Below are 19,489 nucleotides of genomic sequence, written 5' to 3'. Positions count from 1 at the left end.
AATTGAAAGCCATCAACTATGTTTTCATTCTATATTTTTTAATTAATTTATATATATATATATATATATCAAGGTTGCATGGAAACGGATACGGATACGGCTATTTTTCGAGACCTCTCGTTTGGGAACGGCAAGATATGGCATTTATAAAAACACATACATATATATTTATTTAACATAATTTTCTAAGTTATTAAAGAAGATTTTCATTATTGTGAAAGCAATATGGACACATAATTGGGGATATAATCTAAAAGACCATGTTTAAATATAGTTTTATTATTAAAACAAAACTCAAATACATTAATAGTTTGGTAGAATCACATGCTATCAAAAATATCATCACTATTCTCTTGAAACAGGAGATCTAGGTCATCAAAATTATCTGAAGAGTTAGGATAGTTGGATCGAGTGCGACCACCAACTAGACTCTTAGAACGCACTGAAGATTCACCAGAGGATCCTCCTACTATGTCACTCATCTCAAGTTGTACATCCCAAAGTCTACTAGGTCCTTTCATATAGTCTTCGGAGGAATGCGATAGGAGTCGAAGATTGGAATGCACATATACAAGGTCTTCTGCTTTGTTCGCTGCCAACCTATTTCGTTTCACAGAATGGATGAAGCCATATGTACTCCAGTTCCTCTCAAATGTAGAAGAACTTGAAACCTGTAAAAATAGTTTATATTATAAGTTACAAAAACAATCAATTTATCAAATAAAAAATTTAAATAAAAAATAATTTAAATTACAATATAATTCATATAAAACTCAAACCTATGACAGAAGTCTGATTGCCAACTTTTGCAAATGTCTAGTTGTGGCACCATGGAAGTTCCACCACTTTATAGGGTCCATTTCTTTTTTATCAACCATTACATCAACATCTACATAAGTTCCATTAGAGGATGCAAATGTCCCAAATTCATCTTGAATCTCCTTAGCAATTCTAGGATCTGTAAACATTTTTTTGAAAGCTTTTCTATACCCATCAACAACTTCAACATCCTCATTTGATGCTGTCCTATTTGGCAATGCCAACATATCAGCATGGTAGTACTTGGGATTCAAAGCATATGCCAAAAGTTACAAAGGAGTCGTCATTTTATCCCATCTCTTCTTGATGATCTCATATATTTGCCTATAAAAAATTCAGAGGGATCTTGCTCTTTTGCTATAATGATATCTTTGACTTGTTCCACCATTGTATCTATGCAATCATGGATGTCACCCAATATTGGTTAATCGGTATCACAACGACGAATAAGGGTGTATATTGGCTCAGTGAAGGATAATAAATAATCTATTTGAGCCCACCAATCATCATCAAGAATCAATCTTTTGATATTAGTTGCTCTATCTGTTTGAGATTGCCTCCAAATTGCCCAAATGTCACTAATCACCATACTTTTCAAGGCTTGTTTGACATCCACAAGCCTTTTGAAAACAATGTAGTGCGTGGCAAAGCGTGTCTCAACCAACTTTAATTAAATAATAATAATTTTTAGAAACATATAAATCTTACAAATATTTCAATTTTTTTTTTTTTTTAAATGTTTAAATAATTTTAATACAAAAGAAAACATACCTTTAGCAACTCTAGCTTGGCGAATTGTCTGTAAATGGCTTTGACATATGATGATTACAAATGAACATTTGAATTTCTTTGGCTTCTTCATAGATTTCTGTATCCATTGAATTTTGCCAATTTTTTGGAGTGTCAAGTTCAAAGAATGAATTGCACAAGGGGTCCACCAAATGTTTGGATGCCTTGCTTCCACGACCAACCTTGCTGCTCTGCACACTATTGCATTATCAGTGATCACCTGAGCAATATTTTTTGGCCCCACTAACTCAATTGCCTCAATTAGAATGTTGGCAATAAATTGGGTATCTTTCTCTTCAGCATTACATTCCTCTACTTTCAAAAACATTGCCCCCTTTGGGCTCATTGCAACCACATTTATTAGTGGCCTATTTCTAACATCCTTCCATGCATCACAAATGATGGAAACCCCTGAGATTTTCCATGAATCTCGAATCACTTGCAATTTTTTGTCAATAATATCATTTTCTTTAGACAAAAGGGTTGTATGAACCTTCTCGTACCCTGGACTTTTGTATCCTTTGGGGCTTCATTAATTGATCAATTATCTCCTGCCAAAATGGAGAGCGAACCACATTGAATGGAATTCCATTCGCATACAGGCACCATGCAATATTACAATTAGTATCCTCTTGACTCTACAAATTAAATGCCTTTTCAAGAGGTCCTAAATTGGTCCTCTTGTGGCCAATAGATGTTCCTGAAGCTGGATGCAAAGGGGGTCTATCGAGACTTAGACTTGGCCTTTGATTTGATGTTTGAGCCCAAATATTAGCTTCGTCCTCTTCTTTCTGATATTTTGCAATCTTCTTAGCTGACAATCGATTCCTTGGATGGACTATCACCAACATTTGGGCTAGGACATACTTCACATCTTGTACCTTTTATGTGGCAAAGGTGCCCACAAACCCTAGTATAAGAACCATTACAATCCTTTAAATATTCGTGACACTTCCATTTAAAACCTTCACTACCTTGAAATTTTTCAAGGATAGTGACATATTTCCATAATGGAAGCCTAGGGTTTGGTTTGATCCACTTGTCGTTTTCGGATGATGATGATGATGCTGCCATGATTATTGTCCTGCAAAAAATATAATTTAATAAAATTGCAAAATATAAATAACTATATATTAACTTTATAAATCACAAACTATAATTTAAAAATCGATATAAGAATGTAACTTAAATAATGTATATTATAAGCTACATATTTACTATTTAAAAATTAATTTTACAAAACATTAATCTAAAAATGTATAATATTATAATTAAATACTATGTACATAATAAATTTTAAATTTATTATTAATTTTAATTAAATTATATACAATAAAAAAAATTTAGTATAAAATTATTGTTAAATAAATAAAACTAAATCTACAACTATTAAAATAAAATTACTAATTAATAAATAAAACTAAATATAAATTATGTTAAATAAATTTGAGCAAATATTAATAAATCAAACTAAATATTAATAAAACTAAATATAAATTAATAAACTAACTGTAAATCAAATTACAAAAAACTAAAACTAAACATTAATATATAAATTATTAAATAAAAGTATAATTTTAGTTCCACAAGTTAAATAAATTATTATAAATTATTTTTTAATGTAGTTTTGTTTTTTTGCTCGGTAAAAAGCTGAAGTCATATTTTATTTAATAAATAAAATAAATCTCCGCTTAGTGCGGGCACTGGTAGGAAAGAGCGGAGAGGAGAAAACCTTCGGCCTTGCCCGGGACCTTAGGTCCAGTCAGTAGCTAGTATTAAAATTCTACATCATTTATTGCATTACATATTTTCCTTTACAATCCTTTCATTCTGGGCGTAAAGGGCCCTTCATAGGTAGTATCTATAATTTTCCTTGTGCTAACTTGCTTTCAACAGGCTTCCTTATGAACATTTGCCGCTTTTACCATATTTCCTTGCCTTCTGATTTGCCTGCAAGACAGATTCACAAGACAATCCTGCTGCAAACCACTTCATGAAGTGGTAGTACAAAAGAAGAAAGGACTAGTATTATCTCAGCAAGCTTCTGTTATACTTTCCATTATTGTTATTATAACCTAGGCTTCTTTTATATTAAGTCAGCACCATGATCATATTGTTGGCTATAATATGAAAGACTACCCGGCTACAATAACATTTGTGGAATAAACACTGGTCATCAAGAGACTGATAATAATACAACCGATCTGTCATGTTATTCATGATATTACTTTAACATTCTAATCATAGAGATGTTTTAATGCAAATGCTAGATTAAGCCAATATGCAAGTGTTATGAAAATACTTCCTGTCACTGCATTTTGAAGATGAATGTATGCGAGTGTCCTCAGGTCATACTTGTTCAGTCATGTCTGAGAAGCTAATATAAGAGAGCCAACATTAGAGTATATGCCTGACTGAAAGATCAATCCAGATTCTAAACTTCACTATTTTAGTATATATATGTCTTGTAAATACCACCAAATAAGTATCCTTGCCCTTATTTATCTATGTTATAACAGAGTCATACATTTCTAAGCCATCCTTATATCAAAATGCATTCATAAACAGTTCTATATGTGACGCATACTATCTATAGATCTTTCTTCCCTGTGAATTAGAGTAATTATATCTGCATATGGCAAAAAAAACTATGTTATGGAAATTCATTATTCATCCTTGTCATCTGCAGCTTCCATGCAAGAAGCCTTTGTTTCCTCAGCCTCCATGTCACTGGGGTTATCAACTTGGAACGGGGTCCAACCCTCATCAACCATATAGCTTACCCGCCAATCTCCTTTTGGCTCTTTTACCACACCAAGCCATTGTTTAAGGAATGCAATATTCCTTGTTATATCTAGTTGTCGCTGCCGGAAGAGTTTCTAGTCCTTGATGCTAAGAATAGGCCTCTTAAACTCCATTTCGAGTGCTTCTTCTTTGTGTATGGCTTCCCTAGCTCTGACGTAATCTTCCGGATAAGGGATATAGAGTTTATCATCAACACATTTGATAGCTAGCTCTAGGTTAACCAGGTATTCGTTATTGAATATTAGCCTGCACAATGAGACTGTGACTGCCTTATCTTCTCCCATTGTGAGTAATATGGCTGCAAACCCTGCAGGGATGTCACTGTTGACTTGTTTCCTATGCTTTGTGTTTATAAGCTCATTTCCCAGAATCCTCTCAGTCGCATGAATGACCAAGTCATCCTCCGACCTCAGAATAACTGACCAACGTTTCTTAGATATCTCTCTCACAAAATTTTTTAAGGTCAAGGAAGAACTAAGAAAGAAATTTCCCTCGGGATTTTTTTTTTTTTAATTCCATTTTCGGGCATCTAAAATTGTTTGAATTTCAAGATGACGATGGATTTGGATTCGTAGGAGACTTTTCTCTCTCCTGGACCATGGAACCCTAATTTGAAAATTTTCCTAAAAAGTAGGAAATGTGAAGAATTGATGAAAATCTTCTCCAAGGCAAGGAAAATTCAAAATCTCAGGAAAATTCTTCCCAGATAAAGTTTTCTCTCTACAAAAGTTTCTCGCCAAGTGGTAGCTGGGTCAACGCATGAAGAATTAATGGAGCTTCTTTTGCATGTAGTCGTCACATTAAGGCATTATGGCAGATTCTTTTTGCATGTAGCCATCACGTTCAGGAGATGATGGTGCATTTATGGCATCATGGGGCGATTTTGCATGGAGGCATATTTATTGCATTTATGTTTTATTGGGCGAGCTTGATGGATGATGGTGCATTCAATGTACAATGGATGCCATTTTTGGCAGGAATGTAATTAATTGTAATGGTATGGAATTAATTGTATATGGGCATAATGGGCATTAATTATTGATTCCCACCTTGTTGCATCTTGTGTTGGGAATCTTTTAGGGAGAAACCCAAATTAGGGTTTTGCATGTAGCCAAGGCATCGAGCCTATATAAAGGGGTGAGCCCCCCTCATTTGTACGGGGGAGGGGAGATTTGTATGAAATTGTTGCGATAAGTTTTTTGAGATAATAACAGTGAAACATTGTTCTTTGATGGTGTCCACTTAAGTTATTTTTTCAAAGCTTGCATGGTTTCACCTTCCTCACTTAGAGTAGAAGTAGTATAGTGCTTTGATTTCAATGGAGAATGTATTGGTGTTTGATGAATCTCCATGGTTCATACTTTTTGTATCTTGCTGATTGTAAGTTGTAGTGTAAAGTTAGCCTAAGCCACCAAATTTGTGCTAAGTTCGATTGTGAATAGTTGTTTGGATTGCGCCGTGTTGGGTATTCAAATGCACTTTCTCAATGTGAAAATCCTTCAACATCCTCAAAAGATTGCACTGGTTCTTGCGGAGTTGTAGTAAAGCTTGGCAAAGCAGAGCTTGGTTTATTTGGGATTTGTCCACTAAAGCATTATCTATTGATATCATTGCCTTTAGGAGTAGGTTTAGATCTTTCTAAATCCTTTCCCCTTTAGTTTTTGTTGATTTCAAAGTAGAAGCATCATAAAATTGCCATATCCGATGATGAAGTTCCACGCCACAACAAAGAAGTGAAAGAATGATCGAAACGTAAGGCCCCTTGGATTACCAGCATATCACATCAGGCCAACTAAGTCACCTCTGTTGCATATAGGAACCTTGGAGTCGATTGTTTGAACTTACTGCAATCTTAGCATACAATCATACTTTGATCAAGAGAGAGTGAAGTTGGGAACTTTATTCTGTGTTAGACGCTGTCATAAAAAACACGTCAACATGCATTAATATGCTTATCTTATCATAATGAAAAATTAAATGTGGATAGCTTTAGACCCATGTTTTAGTGGCAAGTTTCCACACTACTGCTTATACCACTTCTCCAGTTTTCTTTGTTTATAGGTTGTCTGTTGTGTGATTACATAGAAGTTAACAGTAGACATGAGGCTTTGACAGTCCATGAAAATGAGCTACATGCTTCTTGAAAAAAAAAGTGTGAGTTTGGTTTGCACCTAAGTTACCAGTTCGGGTTCGGATTCACGGGTTCGGCAATTTTTTTTTTTTTCTTGGGTACGGGTACGGGTTCATCCGTACATATATACATATATTAATTATAAATTTATATATATACATATATATTATATATATCTTCAATATATACAATCCATACAAAAATAAAATATACAATGTGACTTTCCATACATAAATCATTAATGATAAATCATAAATCCATAATTGCCAATGCCAATAAATATCCATATATCGCAAATGTTATCAGTAAACTAATAACTAAAGTCTAATATCATATTCATAATTTGCAAAAAAGATAATATTCAAGTTTCAAGTTTCAAAATGTGAATATGTCATGACACAATAAAAACTCAAATTACAAGCCATCTATGGGATTTAAATTCCATATTCATCTTCATCTGAACCATCCAACCCAAGCCCAAGGTCATCAAGTGGTTCAAATCCAACATCAATTGAACCACTATCGAATGGAATGTCACACCCACTAGCCAAGTCTCTCTCAAGTTCCATAGCTGCCTCGTCTATAGAGACTTGGGCAAGTTGTGCAACTGTAGCATCTAAATCAGCACACTCAGGGGCTAGATCCCAATTCCTTGTTGCACCCACATTATATTCAAGGTCCTTATGTGACAACAAACGAAGGTTGGAGTGTACGTAGACCAAATCCTCAGCTCTCTTTTCACCCAAACGATTACGTTTGACTGAGTGGATGAAGGAGTATGTACTCCAATTCCGCTCAGCTGAAGAAGAACTTGCAACCTGTTAAAAGTTAAAACATTATTAGAAATTTATAAATTATAAAATAAAAATATGATAGCATCAAATGGAGTTGGAAAACTATAAAAAATTAAAAGATACATACTTGGGAGAGAAGTTTAATTGCAAGAGGCTGCAAGTAAACGGAGCCTTGACCATGTACATACCACCACTCATCAACATCCATCCCATATCTAGCATTGAGAGCTACAACATCATGATTTTTTGTGGATACAAATTGGCCAAACTCCTTCATGACAACATTTCTTGTCTCCTCATCTTGATATATCTTTTTAAAGGCAGCTCTATAACCAAAAGCAACCTCTGCATCTCTATATGGTGGTACCCTCCTTGGTGTTGCAAGCATCTTTGCACTAGAAAATTTTGGTGTCAAAGCAAATGCTAAGAGATGTAAGGGATTGGTCATCTTGTTCCAACGGTTAACAATAATATTCTGCACAACTTTGAAAAATGTTTCCATTGGGTCATTTACTTTTCTTTTTATTACTTCTCTTATTTTCTCCACCATGCAATCCATGCCATCATAAATCTCACCCAAACATGGGCGATCAGTATCATCATACCTAATCATGCTCATGATGGGCTCAGTGAAATTCAAAACATATTCCACAGTATCCCACCATTTCTCATCAAGGATCAATGCTCTTACTTTTAGAGCTCTTTCTGTCTGGACCTGCTTCCATACACTCCACAATCCGTTGATGACCATAAAACTGAAGGCCTCTTGCACCTTCACAAGTCATCTTAAGACGAGTGTGTGAGATGCAAATCGTGTTTCAACTACCTAACATGACAAAAAAATACACAACATATATCAATTATAAAAAATTAAAAAATTAAAAATTAAAAAATAAAATTAAAAAATAAAATAAAAAATTTAAATTAGTAATTACCTTCAACAACTCCAACTTGGAGAAGGTCCTAAAAATGGCTTGTGACATATGATGATTAGTCACAAACATTTGAATCTCCTCGCCCTCCTCGTACAATTTTTTCACCCAATCAATTTGTGTGCCAATCTTTTGCATGATTAAATTGAGTGAGTGGACTACACATGGTGTCCAAAAGATGTGACCGTATGTAGCCTCCACTATAGTCCCCGCTGCCCTACAATTTTTAGCATTGTCCGTTATGACTTGGACAACATTTTGAGGCCCCACCATGTCAATGCATTCTATGAGGATATTGGCAATCAAACTTGCATCTTTCACTTGCCCCTCACAATCCACCACTTTCAAAAACATTGCCCCTTTAGGGCACACTGCTATAACATTGATCAATGGCCTATTTTTACAATCTTTCCATCCATCAGAAACGATGGTCAAACCTGTTTCCGGCCATGTATCTTTGATGACTTTTAACTGTGACTCTACGGATGCTTTCTCCTTTGCCAATAAGGTGGTTCTCACCTTTTCATACCCTGGACAAACATAATCAGAAGGTGTGTTGCAAAGGGTATGTACCATGTCTCGAAAGTAAGGTGATCTAACAAGGTTGAAAGGAAGCCCATTGCCATAAATGTAACGCCCAATGCTCTGATCTGCAATCTCTCTCATTTCATTTTTGAAGGCAGTATCCAATGGGCCTCTTTTTCGTGAAGCCACAACATTTTGATTCTCTAGTGGAGCAACTGGTTGTTTTGGCATGAAAGGATGCGATCCGGCTGGTCTTGTGGAGCCAATGCTACTAGAAGGCCTCGTAGTCTTCGAGCTTGATTGGACAAGAGGATGATCAGTCTTTGCTTTGCCACTTCTCCTATCAGCTTCCTCTTGTTCTCTAATATATTCCAAAACTAGAGCTTTTGGCAGCCCCTTGCCATCCGATCCCTTACAAAATCTTATTCCACGCCCGGGGATGAAACAAAGGTGGCCTTTCACTCAATAGTATGAGCTGGTATACTCAGTGCCACAATGGTTACACTTCCAAACAAAACCCCCACCACCAGACACTTGCTTGATCATTGTTGTATAATGCCAAAGTGGTGAATCTTGATCAATTTTAAAGGGGTTATTTTCTGTTCGGGCATGGGCAATTGAACTAGAGCTTGCACTTGCACTTCCAATTTCAGCCATTATGTATGATTATATGAATAATGCACCTAAAATAAAAAGAGAAAACACAACATTATTGAAAAAAATTGATAACATTTCGGCATTATAACCCCATACTATGCATACAAAGTGTAAAAAAATATACAAAACTTATTTAAATTTTTTTAGAAAAACTTAAAAAAAAAATTAAAAAATTTGAAAAAAACTTAAAAAAATTCTTGAAAACTTGTAAAAAATTCAGATTCACTCACCTTTGATGGCTAAATCTTCCTTCTCCAGTGATTCCTATGCCTTTTATGCGTGTCTCACATCTTCATAGTCTCTACCTTCGAAGAAAAATGCAAAAACTAAGAAACCCGACTTTAGAGAAAAAATCTTCAAAAATGCAAATAGAATGAGTTGAATGAATGTTTTGATGCATGAAATGCATCATAAAGAGGCGAATTAGGGTTTAATTATTAATTAACTATTTTTTAAAGTACTTTTTTATTGGTTTTTATTGTTTTTTGACTTGTGGGCCCCGTTTTTGGGAACCCACGGGCTTGGGTTCGCCCGGGTTCTCCCGGGTTCGACCTAGGTTCCACCTGGGTCCTTCCCAGGTGGCCGGGAACCCGACCACCTGGGAAGGACCCGGGTGGAACCCAGGTCGAACCCGGGCCGGACCAGGACCGGGCACGAACCAAGACCCAGACCCAAGCCAATACCCAAAGAACCGGTAACTTAGGTTTGCACCAATGTTTTAGAACCGGCCACCTGGGAAGGACTCGGGTGGAACCCAGGTCGAACCCGGGCCGGACCAGGACTCAGGTGGAACCCAGGTCGAACCCGGGCCGGACCAGGACCGGGCACGAACCAAGACCCAGACCCAAGCCAATACCCAAAGAACCGGTAACTTAGGTTTGCACCAATGTTTTAGATCACACTCCATGGTCCGTCATTGAGATGAGGAAAAAAGGTGGGCGGATTGCAAACTAAGCTCAATAAAAGATGCTAAGGGGCATATATTAAGGCTAGATACTTAGCATTTTCATTATTGGTCATATGGTATTTGGCTTTATCAGAGATTAGCTTTCATACTTTACTGAATTCTTTTTATTTTTCATTCTCCTTTGACTGTAATTTTCATTGACAATGGTTAATATGCTGTCAGGCAAGTTCAGAGATAAGCTATCCCCATGGAGATCATGGAAATTAGTAAGAATATATGCTTGGTTTGAATGCCTTGTTTGTGGTTGGGATGTTTTAATCACATTTCCTATGCCTTTCTGGGGTAATTTTCTTAGTTGCCATTGTGAGTCTGAGTAGTTTGAAAGATTGAAAATATAATTATTTGAGAGTTGAATAGAAATGAAGGATTTTCATGGTTTCGTGTAGTTTCAACCAATGAAGCAATATTCTACAACCCAATTAATCCTAAATCCTGGAGCTAGCCGATTTATTCCCCGAAAAAATCCCGATTCATGAAAATCGTTGACCAAGCGTTGACCTAATTTTCAAATATTTTTTGCATTTAAATCATGTTAAAAACCCCCAAAATGGCAAAAAAGTGAAAAAATCATTGTAAAAACTTGCAAAACCCTAGAAAAACGTGTGGAATTACTGAATTGCTTAGAAATAGGGTTGGTTTGAGACAAAATCAGAGTCAATGTCGAATCAACGTTGAAAAAGTTTGTTATTTTGTCCATTTTCGGGGGGTTCATCATTCCCCACACTTCTCTTGTTCAAACCCACGAGCTCAACGACCCAACAAAGGTAGAAAGCCCACAAGCTCAATGGCCCAGTAGGGGTTTGAACCTTGGTGGCTACCTCACCATTGGAGTTTTTCTAGCACAACACTAAACATTCAAAGACATATTTAATATATGTAGATATAGATATATGATTTTTAATTTATAATTGATATAGTTAATTTTTGCTCAAACAAAGACATACAATTCATTATGTGAGCAATATATCTAAAGTGCTCCACGAAATAAATCTGAATGACAACAAACAAGCTTACATGGTTGTAATAAAAGAGCCTCCACCACACAATCATTAAAATTTATCTCTACCTAAACTAGTGGCTTGCTAATCTTTTACTTCAGCTAAACAAATGCCTTTTGTTGAATTCTACCCCATATAAAAGACTTACCAATTGCCACCAGGGAATATAAAGCATTGCAACTAGGAATATGATTTGATAAGCTTTCTCAAATATTGAACTACCCCTAGAAAACTCCTTGCCTCAATCACAATGAAAGTCTTGAATCACTTCAAAATGGCTTCCACTTTTACTAAATTCCTAACGATTGTTGGATCTCTGTCTGATAAATTTGATCTCAGCTACTTCATAGAATTAGCTAATCTTTGATCTCAGACTTAGACAACTATTTGGTGTATTTGGTGACTGCCCTTTTAAAAAGTTAAATGAATATTTGCCTATGTAATCAGCAATATGAATATAAACAACAAAAATCTATTTTCTACAATTCATGGGTTAAACTCCTTGTCTCAATCACAATGAAAGTCTTGGATCACTTCAAAATGGCTTCCACTTTTACTAAATTCCTAACAATAGTTGGATCTTTGTCTGATAAACAACTACTTCATAGACTTAGCTAATACCCCTAGAAAACTCCTTGCCTCAATCACAATGTCTTGGATCACTTCAAAATGGGTTCCACTTTTATTAAATTCCTAACAATAGTTGGATCTCAGTCTGATAAATTTTGATCTTAGCTACTTCATAGACTTAGCTAATATTTGAGCTCAGACTTGGACAACTATTTGGTGTATTAGTGACTGCCCTTTTAAAAGGTGAAATGAAAATTTTTTCTATGTAATCAACAAGATGAATATAAACAACAAAATCTATTTTCTACAATTCATGGGTTAAACTCTATTTTATCTACTCTTTATATCTCTATGCTATGGAAATGCCCTTTAAGTTTTAAAAAAATGGTAGTTTGTGTCTATTTTTCTACAAATTTTTACGATTATTTTAAATCCAATTTCTTTCCCATCTTTTCAAAAAATCTTATACTTTTGGTTTGCCGATTTGTTCCCCAAATGATTTTTGTTACTATGATATAAAGCATTGCAATTGTGGAATATGATTTGATAAGCTTTCTAAAATATTGAATTAACCTTACAAAACTCCTTGCCTCAATCACAATGAAATTCTTGGATCACTTCAAAATGGCTTTCACTTTTACCATTTGTCTGTTAACTTTTGGTCCCAGTTACTTCATAGACTTAGTTAATATTTGATCTGACTTAAAAAACTACTTGGTTTATTTGGTGACTGCCCTCTTAAAAAGTTAACTGATTGTTTGCCTATGTAATCAGTAATATGAATATAAACAACAAAAAATTATTTTCTACAATTCACAGGTTAAACTCTATTTTATTTTCTCTTTGTATCTCTATGCTATGGAAATGCCCTGAAGTTATTTAAAAAAATATTTTTTGTCTCTTTTTCTACAATTTTTTATGTTTTTTTCTAAGTTACTAGGTTCGGCTATATAGGCCCCCGTATTGCCCAAATACGGTTCTGGTTCGTGGTTCGTATACGGTTCGAGTTCGTGGTTTGTATACGGTTCAAGTTCGGTTCGGTGACTTTGTTTGGCAAAATTTATCTAAAGTTTTGGCCTCCTGCTGCTGACATGCCGCAGCCCTAGGTTATTGGGTTCACCTAATTTTGCCTATGATGTTCAAAATTCGGCGGACTGAAAAAGAAGACCTAAAATATTCGCTGTATTTCGCCCAAATATTCGTACGGAGTAGTGCTTAGGGTTTTTAATTAAAATATATTTAAAAATAACACTGTGAGTCCAACATGGTGCATGAGGTTGCAAGTTCAGACATTTCGGGAAAGCTCGGGGTTGCATGAAATTTTGAGATCCCATTTTGGCTTTTTAATGAAATTCGATGAGATAATTTTCCTGACTTTTTACGCCCGGGGCATTCCTCAATCTGGAGCCTGAGCCTTTTGTTCGACGACTGAGCCTTAAGTGTGGGAAATCCTTCACTATCGTTCCAACACAACTCTACTAAAGCTTAATATATTTGAGGGATAGAAGCTGTTATTTTTTTATCGGGAATCATGATTTATAAGATATTTTTAATTTATTGTATGAAACTTAATATAATATAATATCTTTTATATTATATTATATTATAGTATATTATATTATTATATAGTATATTATATATATATAATAAATAATAGTGTATATATATATATATATGTTTTAATTATTTTTGTACTAACGAACGCAAACCCCTTTTCAAAATTTTGCCATACCGCATACTGGTTCTTTGAACCCGAACCGTTGCCTGAACCCGACCCGGCAAGCTAGTTTTTTTTTTAATTAGATTTTTTCCCGATATTTTTCCGATTTTTTCAAAAAATCTTATACTTTTGGTTTGCCGATTTTTTCCCTAAACGATTTTTGCTACTATGGTTTCAACAACCTATAGGTCAGGATTATCGATTATATTCCAACTCTGTAATGTAATAAATAGTTTGAGCTGTATGCTACTCTACAAAGAAGTAGAAGTGTATTGGATTCTCCTTTTTATTCCTTCAGCACGGTAGAGATAGTTTGATGCATTCTTGGTGCAGTATGGTTTTTGTCATTAGTGTTGGATGCAAACAATATTTTGTTTTGCTAATCGTTTTTATCTTCAACAATCATGAAAATTTACTAGATCCTCATGATGTAGGAAATGTAAAACATCCCTCCAGGGGTAGTTAATTGTCTTTTAAACTTGATGAATTTGCATATAGAATTATAAATTTAGTTTTTTTACTTGTTTTCCTATTTGCAAGGATGTTGCAGCTGCAGGAGGCTCAAAAGAGGTTATCTGATGCGGAAGTTATTCTATTTCAGATACAACATAAACGTCAAGCAACAATCCAGGATGCATTAGTTATTGACGGTGACAAATCTAAAGTTAAAATGGAGGGCAATTCGAAAAGCCCTCGATATGAACAGGATAGCTATGGAAAAGAATGGCAGTCTAAGCCTAAGCTAGTTGTCCCAACAGCAATAGAAAAAGAAGAATCAATCAGGTCTACAGGCGTTACCAAGATAAGATCAACACCAGGTGTAATAAAACTTATTTCAAGTGACAGACAATTTGAATCCTCTGGAATTAAATCTAAGTCAAGTAGATATATATCTGCACCCACGATTGAACTTGTGAATATTTCAGACAATGAAGATTCAGAAGAGGAGATACCAAAGCGGAAGTCAGGTATTCTCTATTTTCAATGTTGGACTTTAGCTGGATATTTCTTGAAATATTTCTGTAAGTGAAGTGCCACTATATCCGTCTGTGATATGAAGCAAATGGGTTTGCTTTCCCATTTTACACAGCGCTTGGGTAAAAGAAAACCTTCTTCTTTCCTGTTGATATGCTGTTTTAGCTTCTATGGAAATATAGAGTATTTTGATATTGTGTTACATACAGATATCATAGTTAAAAACCTTTTTGAGTGCATTTTGTGTACATCTTATGTCTTTCTATTCTTACTGTTCAAGAATATTTTGTGAAATATATGTTCTTTATAGTCGTTTCCTGTAACATATGTTCCAAAATGTTTAACCAAAATATTGCAATTTCACAAGTTATAGTTTGTAGGCATTTCGTCAAACAATTTTCATGGAGCTCGTTCTGGATTTTGTTTTGCTTCAGGAACATTAAGAATAACAATCATAGTATTGGATCCCATTCTCCAAAAAATGATATTTTTTTTTTGATTGGTAAGGGGCCAAAGCCGTAACGCTTTTGACTGGAGCTATGACCCAGTGAGGCCACATTTTTGAGGGACCTCATCCTCAGAGTTGTTTGGCATTAACACCCTTAATTCTCCTTTTTGCCATCCTTTACTCCATATCTCTCCTTCATCCTTATCTCTCCACTCTACTCCAAACTGCATCCACAGGGCTCAAACACAGGCCTGCAGGGATTCGAACTGTGGTTGCTGTATCAACATGGCTTGCAACTGACCTTTGCACTGCAGGGTCATTCTCCCTCCAAAAAATGATATTACTCACCAAATTTGTTGCAATATATATTCAATAGAAAATTCTTTAGAACTCCTTACACTTAAAAACTGTACAGTAGAAAATTTAGCTGCTGCGATTCCTTCTTGTAGGCAGTGATAGAGCAAATTGTGCCTTTTTAAGGCCGCGGCTAAGTTTGACCTGGTCCCAGCTTCCTCCAAAATGACATGTCAACAATATAGGCCCACCAAAGTGTACGGAAGTCCTTAGAAATGTAGTGGCCAACAAATGTATTGCACATAAAGCTTACACCAACCTTTAAGCCTCCTCCATAAATGATTTGACTTCCTTCAGCTAATTAATTACAGATTAGACTTGAGACACAGAAAAAACTCGGCACAGACTCAACAAAAAAAAGCCTCATAATTACACAAAAAAAAAAGAAATCAATGCATTTAGAGAACATAAAAGTCTAATTTGACTATTAATTCGTCATAAATCAGATGTTACATGTCATATGGTCCTCAAACTCTCAAAATTTGAAATTTTAGTCACACTGTCTGTTTTGTTCATGCGCTAGAAGAGTCTGAGCTTAGGACTCAGCAGTCTTGGAGTAGGACTCGTCTGAGTACTCTCCAAGACTCAACCAGACCCGTCATGGGAGTCTGGTTGGCTTGGCTCGACCAGCTTAGAGACTCAGGAGTTTGGCAAGTCTTGCAGAGTACTCGCAGAGTCTTCAAACTATGGTTCAGATTGTCTATTAGAAGTTATCAATCTTTAAAGAACATATGTGAAATGAGGAGCTGAAGTTGAAGGTAGAAATTAGTAGTCTGATTATTTGATATGCTGGATCCAGTCCTAAAAATCTACCTTTGCAGCATTTGGTTAAGATTCATGTTATTGGAATTTGGACCTTTTTGTTTCCAATGTAAGATAATCCTGAAATCTAAATGTATAATTTAGGGATATCTCAGTATATAATCAAAGCTTAAGGTCATCACGTCAAGTTTTGTTGACTTTTCTTTTGCAAATGACCAGACAAATGTTAGAAACTTTCCAAAAGCATAAGGACAAATATGTCCTCATTTTTCTTCATCAAAGCATAGAATTTTTTTGACAGGAAACACATGTCATTGATTAACCTATATTATAACACCTAAGAAGCCGGTTTCCTCATTCACACTCTTGTTTATGCAAGTAGAACTTGGTTAAGCCACAATTTAGTTATTTTCATCAAGTTTAGTTGCAATTGACCAACAAACAATTCTAGTGAAGATGCAATTAATTGTTCGGTTATTGCTCCTAGAATCCTCTAGCTAATGTAGGTATTTATCCTCAGTATTTGTTCTCTCTATAATGACATGCCAGATTTGCTGCTAGTTTTTGTTTACTAGTGCTCTATTACTTATAGTGATTGGAATATTTGTTCGTAGACATCTGGATTTCATGATCATAGACAATTTTTTGTATTTTACTTGCAATAGCTCTTGTAATTTTTCTTTCCTAATCAATTATTGTGACAAGAAAATTTTGATAAGCTCTTTTTATATCCTTTTAAAACCCTCTTCTTATTGTTTTAACGTTTTTGACATTTCTTTTCTGATAATAAATGCTTGGTTAGTGTATGTATGAAAGTGTTTCGATTCACAATGAGTATGGAAGCTTGTTTGATATATTTATTAAATCTATAATAAGGCAACTGAAAGAGATTACAAGTCAATTTTGTTGGAGTTTTTGTTTTAATCTGCAATAATTGTTCTTTGATTGTGCAGATGATAGAGAGTGCGTTGATTTGATTTCAGAAGTTTGCAGTAGTAAATCTGCATCTACCATGCAATTTTTTCACCCAAACTATGTTTCTAGTCAACACAAGCGAAAGATAAGAAGCCTTGTGATAAATCCTTCCATTGGTCATCTTTGTGCAACCAGGTGGAATTCTTGTAGCCTATGAGTAAACTGCATTAAAGATTTCTAGATCTCACTAATATTCTTAGATATGTCCCCTCTCATGTTATGTTTTCCTTTTCGTGTGATGGGTACTCATGACTCTGTTATGTTTTTTTTCTACAATATATATCTTTAACTTGCTTTAGATATTAAAAATTACTCTTTACCCAAATTTTGTATTTTGGTGGTGAAAAATATGAGCTTGAATTAGGCAATGGTAGTTATTGACTGCAATTCATTGCTGAATTGGTCATTAAAGGTACTATAATAAAGGCCAAACATTCAAACTTCATTGAGTCACAATCTAGAGTGAAATTGAAAGTTTGTGAGTTGACTTACATTTGTAAATTTGAAGGTTTGTTTGTAAGTTGAATTACATTGTTGTGAATTTGAAGATAAGTTTGTGTGAACCACACTAAGATTTTTGCTAATCTTTTAAGTTAGTGATCATTGGGTCTATCCAGAGCTTGATAGCAGGTTTGACAAAGAAATGACCAACTTTCCTTGCAACTAATTCAAACTAGAATTTTATGGTTGTACTCTATATCTGTAGTTATAATTGACAACATTTAGTGGCATTTGACTATTAATTGTTCATTACATAAGACTAGCCACCATGGGTGATTTGAGGGTTGAACAACCAATTGCTGGTTAACAGGTGGTCTCAAATTGGTGATTGTGAACCTAAGTTATCAATTTGGGTTTAGGTTTATTGGAATGACGGTTTGGGTTCATTTTGGGATTGTTTGTACAAAAAATATATAAAAATCATAAATACATGCATATTTGCAGCCTAAAAATTGGAATTAAGCTACAATACCACGACATCATATAATAAACAAATATAATATAATATGAATTACATACAAACACACTTATATAACACGGGTTTAAAAATGAGTCAAATATTTTCTTAGTGTGACACCCATAGTAAATATTTTTTCCAATGACCATACATCATACAACTGTCTACAAGAATGCCTAACCCATATGATACTCGTATCTCTAAATGTACCACAATTAAATATTTATTTTTACATTATTAGCATCATTATTTGCAAGGTGTACAACATAGCTTTCCCAACATTCTCTTACTTGTATACATTGCTTAAGGGATCAAAGCAAACTCAATCATCAAGTGAAAAATCTCTATAAACAACATGTAAGATCAAAACATCCATGTGTTCCATCGGGATGCCCACAACAACAATAAACAAGAACACTCTCAACTTCTATCATGTTGATGCATGAAAGATAAGATCCTATCCAAAGGTGATGACACACTAACCATCACATAGAAGAATCACCAAATCTTGCCTTAACTTGATATCCAAACATGAAAACCAAATCCAATGGTAACAAATCGGTTTGAGTAGCTGCCAATAAATAACCAATAGTTGGAATAGCAACCACAACTAGTGGCTAACACATCCAACTAACCATACCTCAAAAGTAAGGTATACTCATTATCTGTATTGTCCCCTTCCTAAGCCAATTCAACATGGTGGAGTCGTTAGCCTATTCAGTTGATTCTCGTGGGCTAATGATTAGGGTTAGGGAATCTTGGATTTAGTATCAGCTGTGATTTTGTATTCAGATAGTTGGATGAGTGTAACACTCTTTTTTGGAGACTTTTTGGGTTAATTCTCCCACACTTTTTTTAGTAAATCAGTCATGGGCACTGATAGAGTCAGTTGGCATGCTTGTTGTTTTTTGTATTGTCAGTGGGTTTAGTTTTGATGATCACGCTACTTTTCATATAGTCCAACGTCTTTAAATTAAATAATGGTAAGTTACAAGTTAATAAAGTTAAATTAAAGATTTAACTTTATCTTTATTTGAATTTATTTAATGAAGGGACTATAGAGGCCAATATTTAAATTTAAAGTGATTTATTTTAATGGATGGGCCTTTATTATTAATTGCTACATTGAGAGATTAAAAAGGGAAGTGGCTTTTATGAAATAAAAGCAAAAAGTGTTTTTTTGAAAAATAGCGAAAAAACCAAAAAGTGCTTTTTTGAAAAACTAATGAAAAAAATTGAAAAAAACTTTTAAGAAAAAATAGTGAAAAAGCAACCAAAAAGCCAAACAAATATAAAATAATGTTTGGGGC

At 34.7% G+C, this 19,489-nt stretch overlaps 1 protein-coding gene across 3 annotated transcripts in view; it reads left to right on the top strand.

Moving 5' to 3' along the window:
- LOC131048000 (uncharacterized) overlaps positions 1–19,489 on the top strand; it is a 114,249-nt gene that overhangs the window by 16,896 nt on the left and 77,864 nt on the right. For 2 of the 3 annotated variants that reach the window (XM_057981824.2, XM_057981823.2), the window contains exons 2-3: positions 14,258–14,675; positions 17,200–17,356. In XM_057981824.2, coding sequence (XP_057837807.2) covers positions 14,258–14,675; positions 17,200–17,356 — 575 coding nt within the window. Of the gene's footprint in view, positions 1–14,247; positions 14,676–17,199; positions 17,357–19,489 lie in introns of all 3 variants that reach the window. The other variant, XM_057981825.2, reaches the window with a different exon arrangement.

Source organism: Cryptomeria japonica, chromosome 10 (genome assembly GCF_030272615.1).
Source record: "Cryptomeria japonica chromosome 10, Sugi_1.0, whole genome shotgun sequence".
NCBI lineage: Eukaryota > Viridiplantae > Streptophyta > Pinopsida > Cupressales > Cupressaceae > Cryptomeria > Cryptomeria japonica.
Note: the sequence above shows the minus strand (reverse complement) of the source record. Positions and strands in the feature narration are given on the sequence as shown.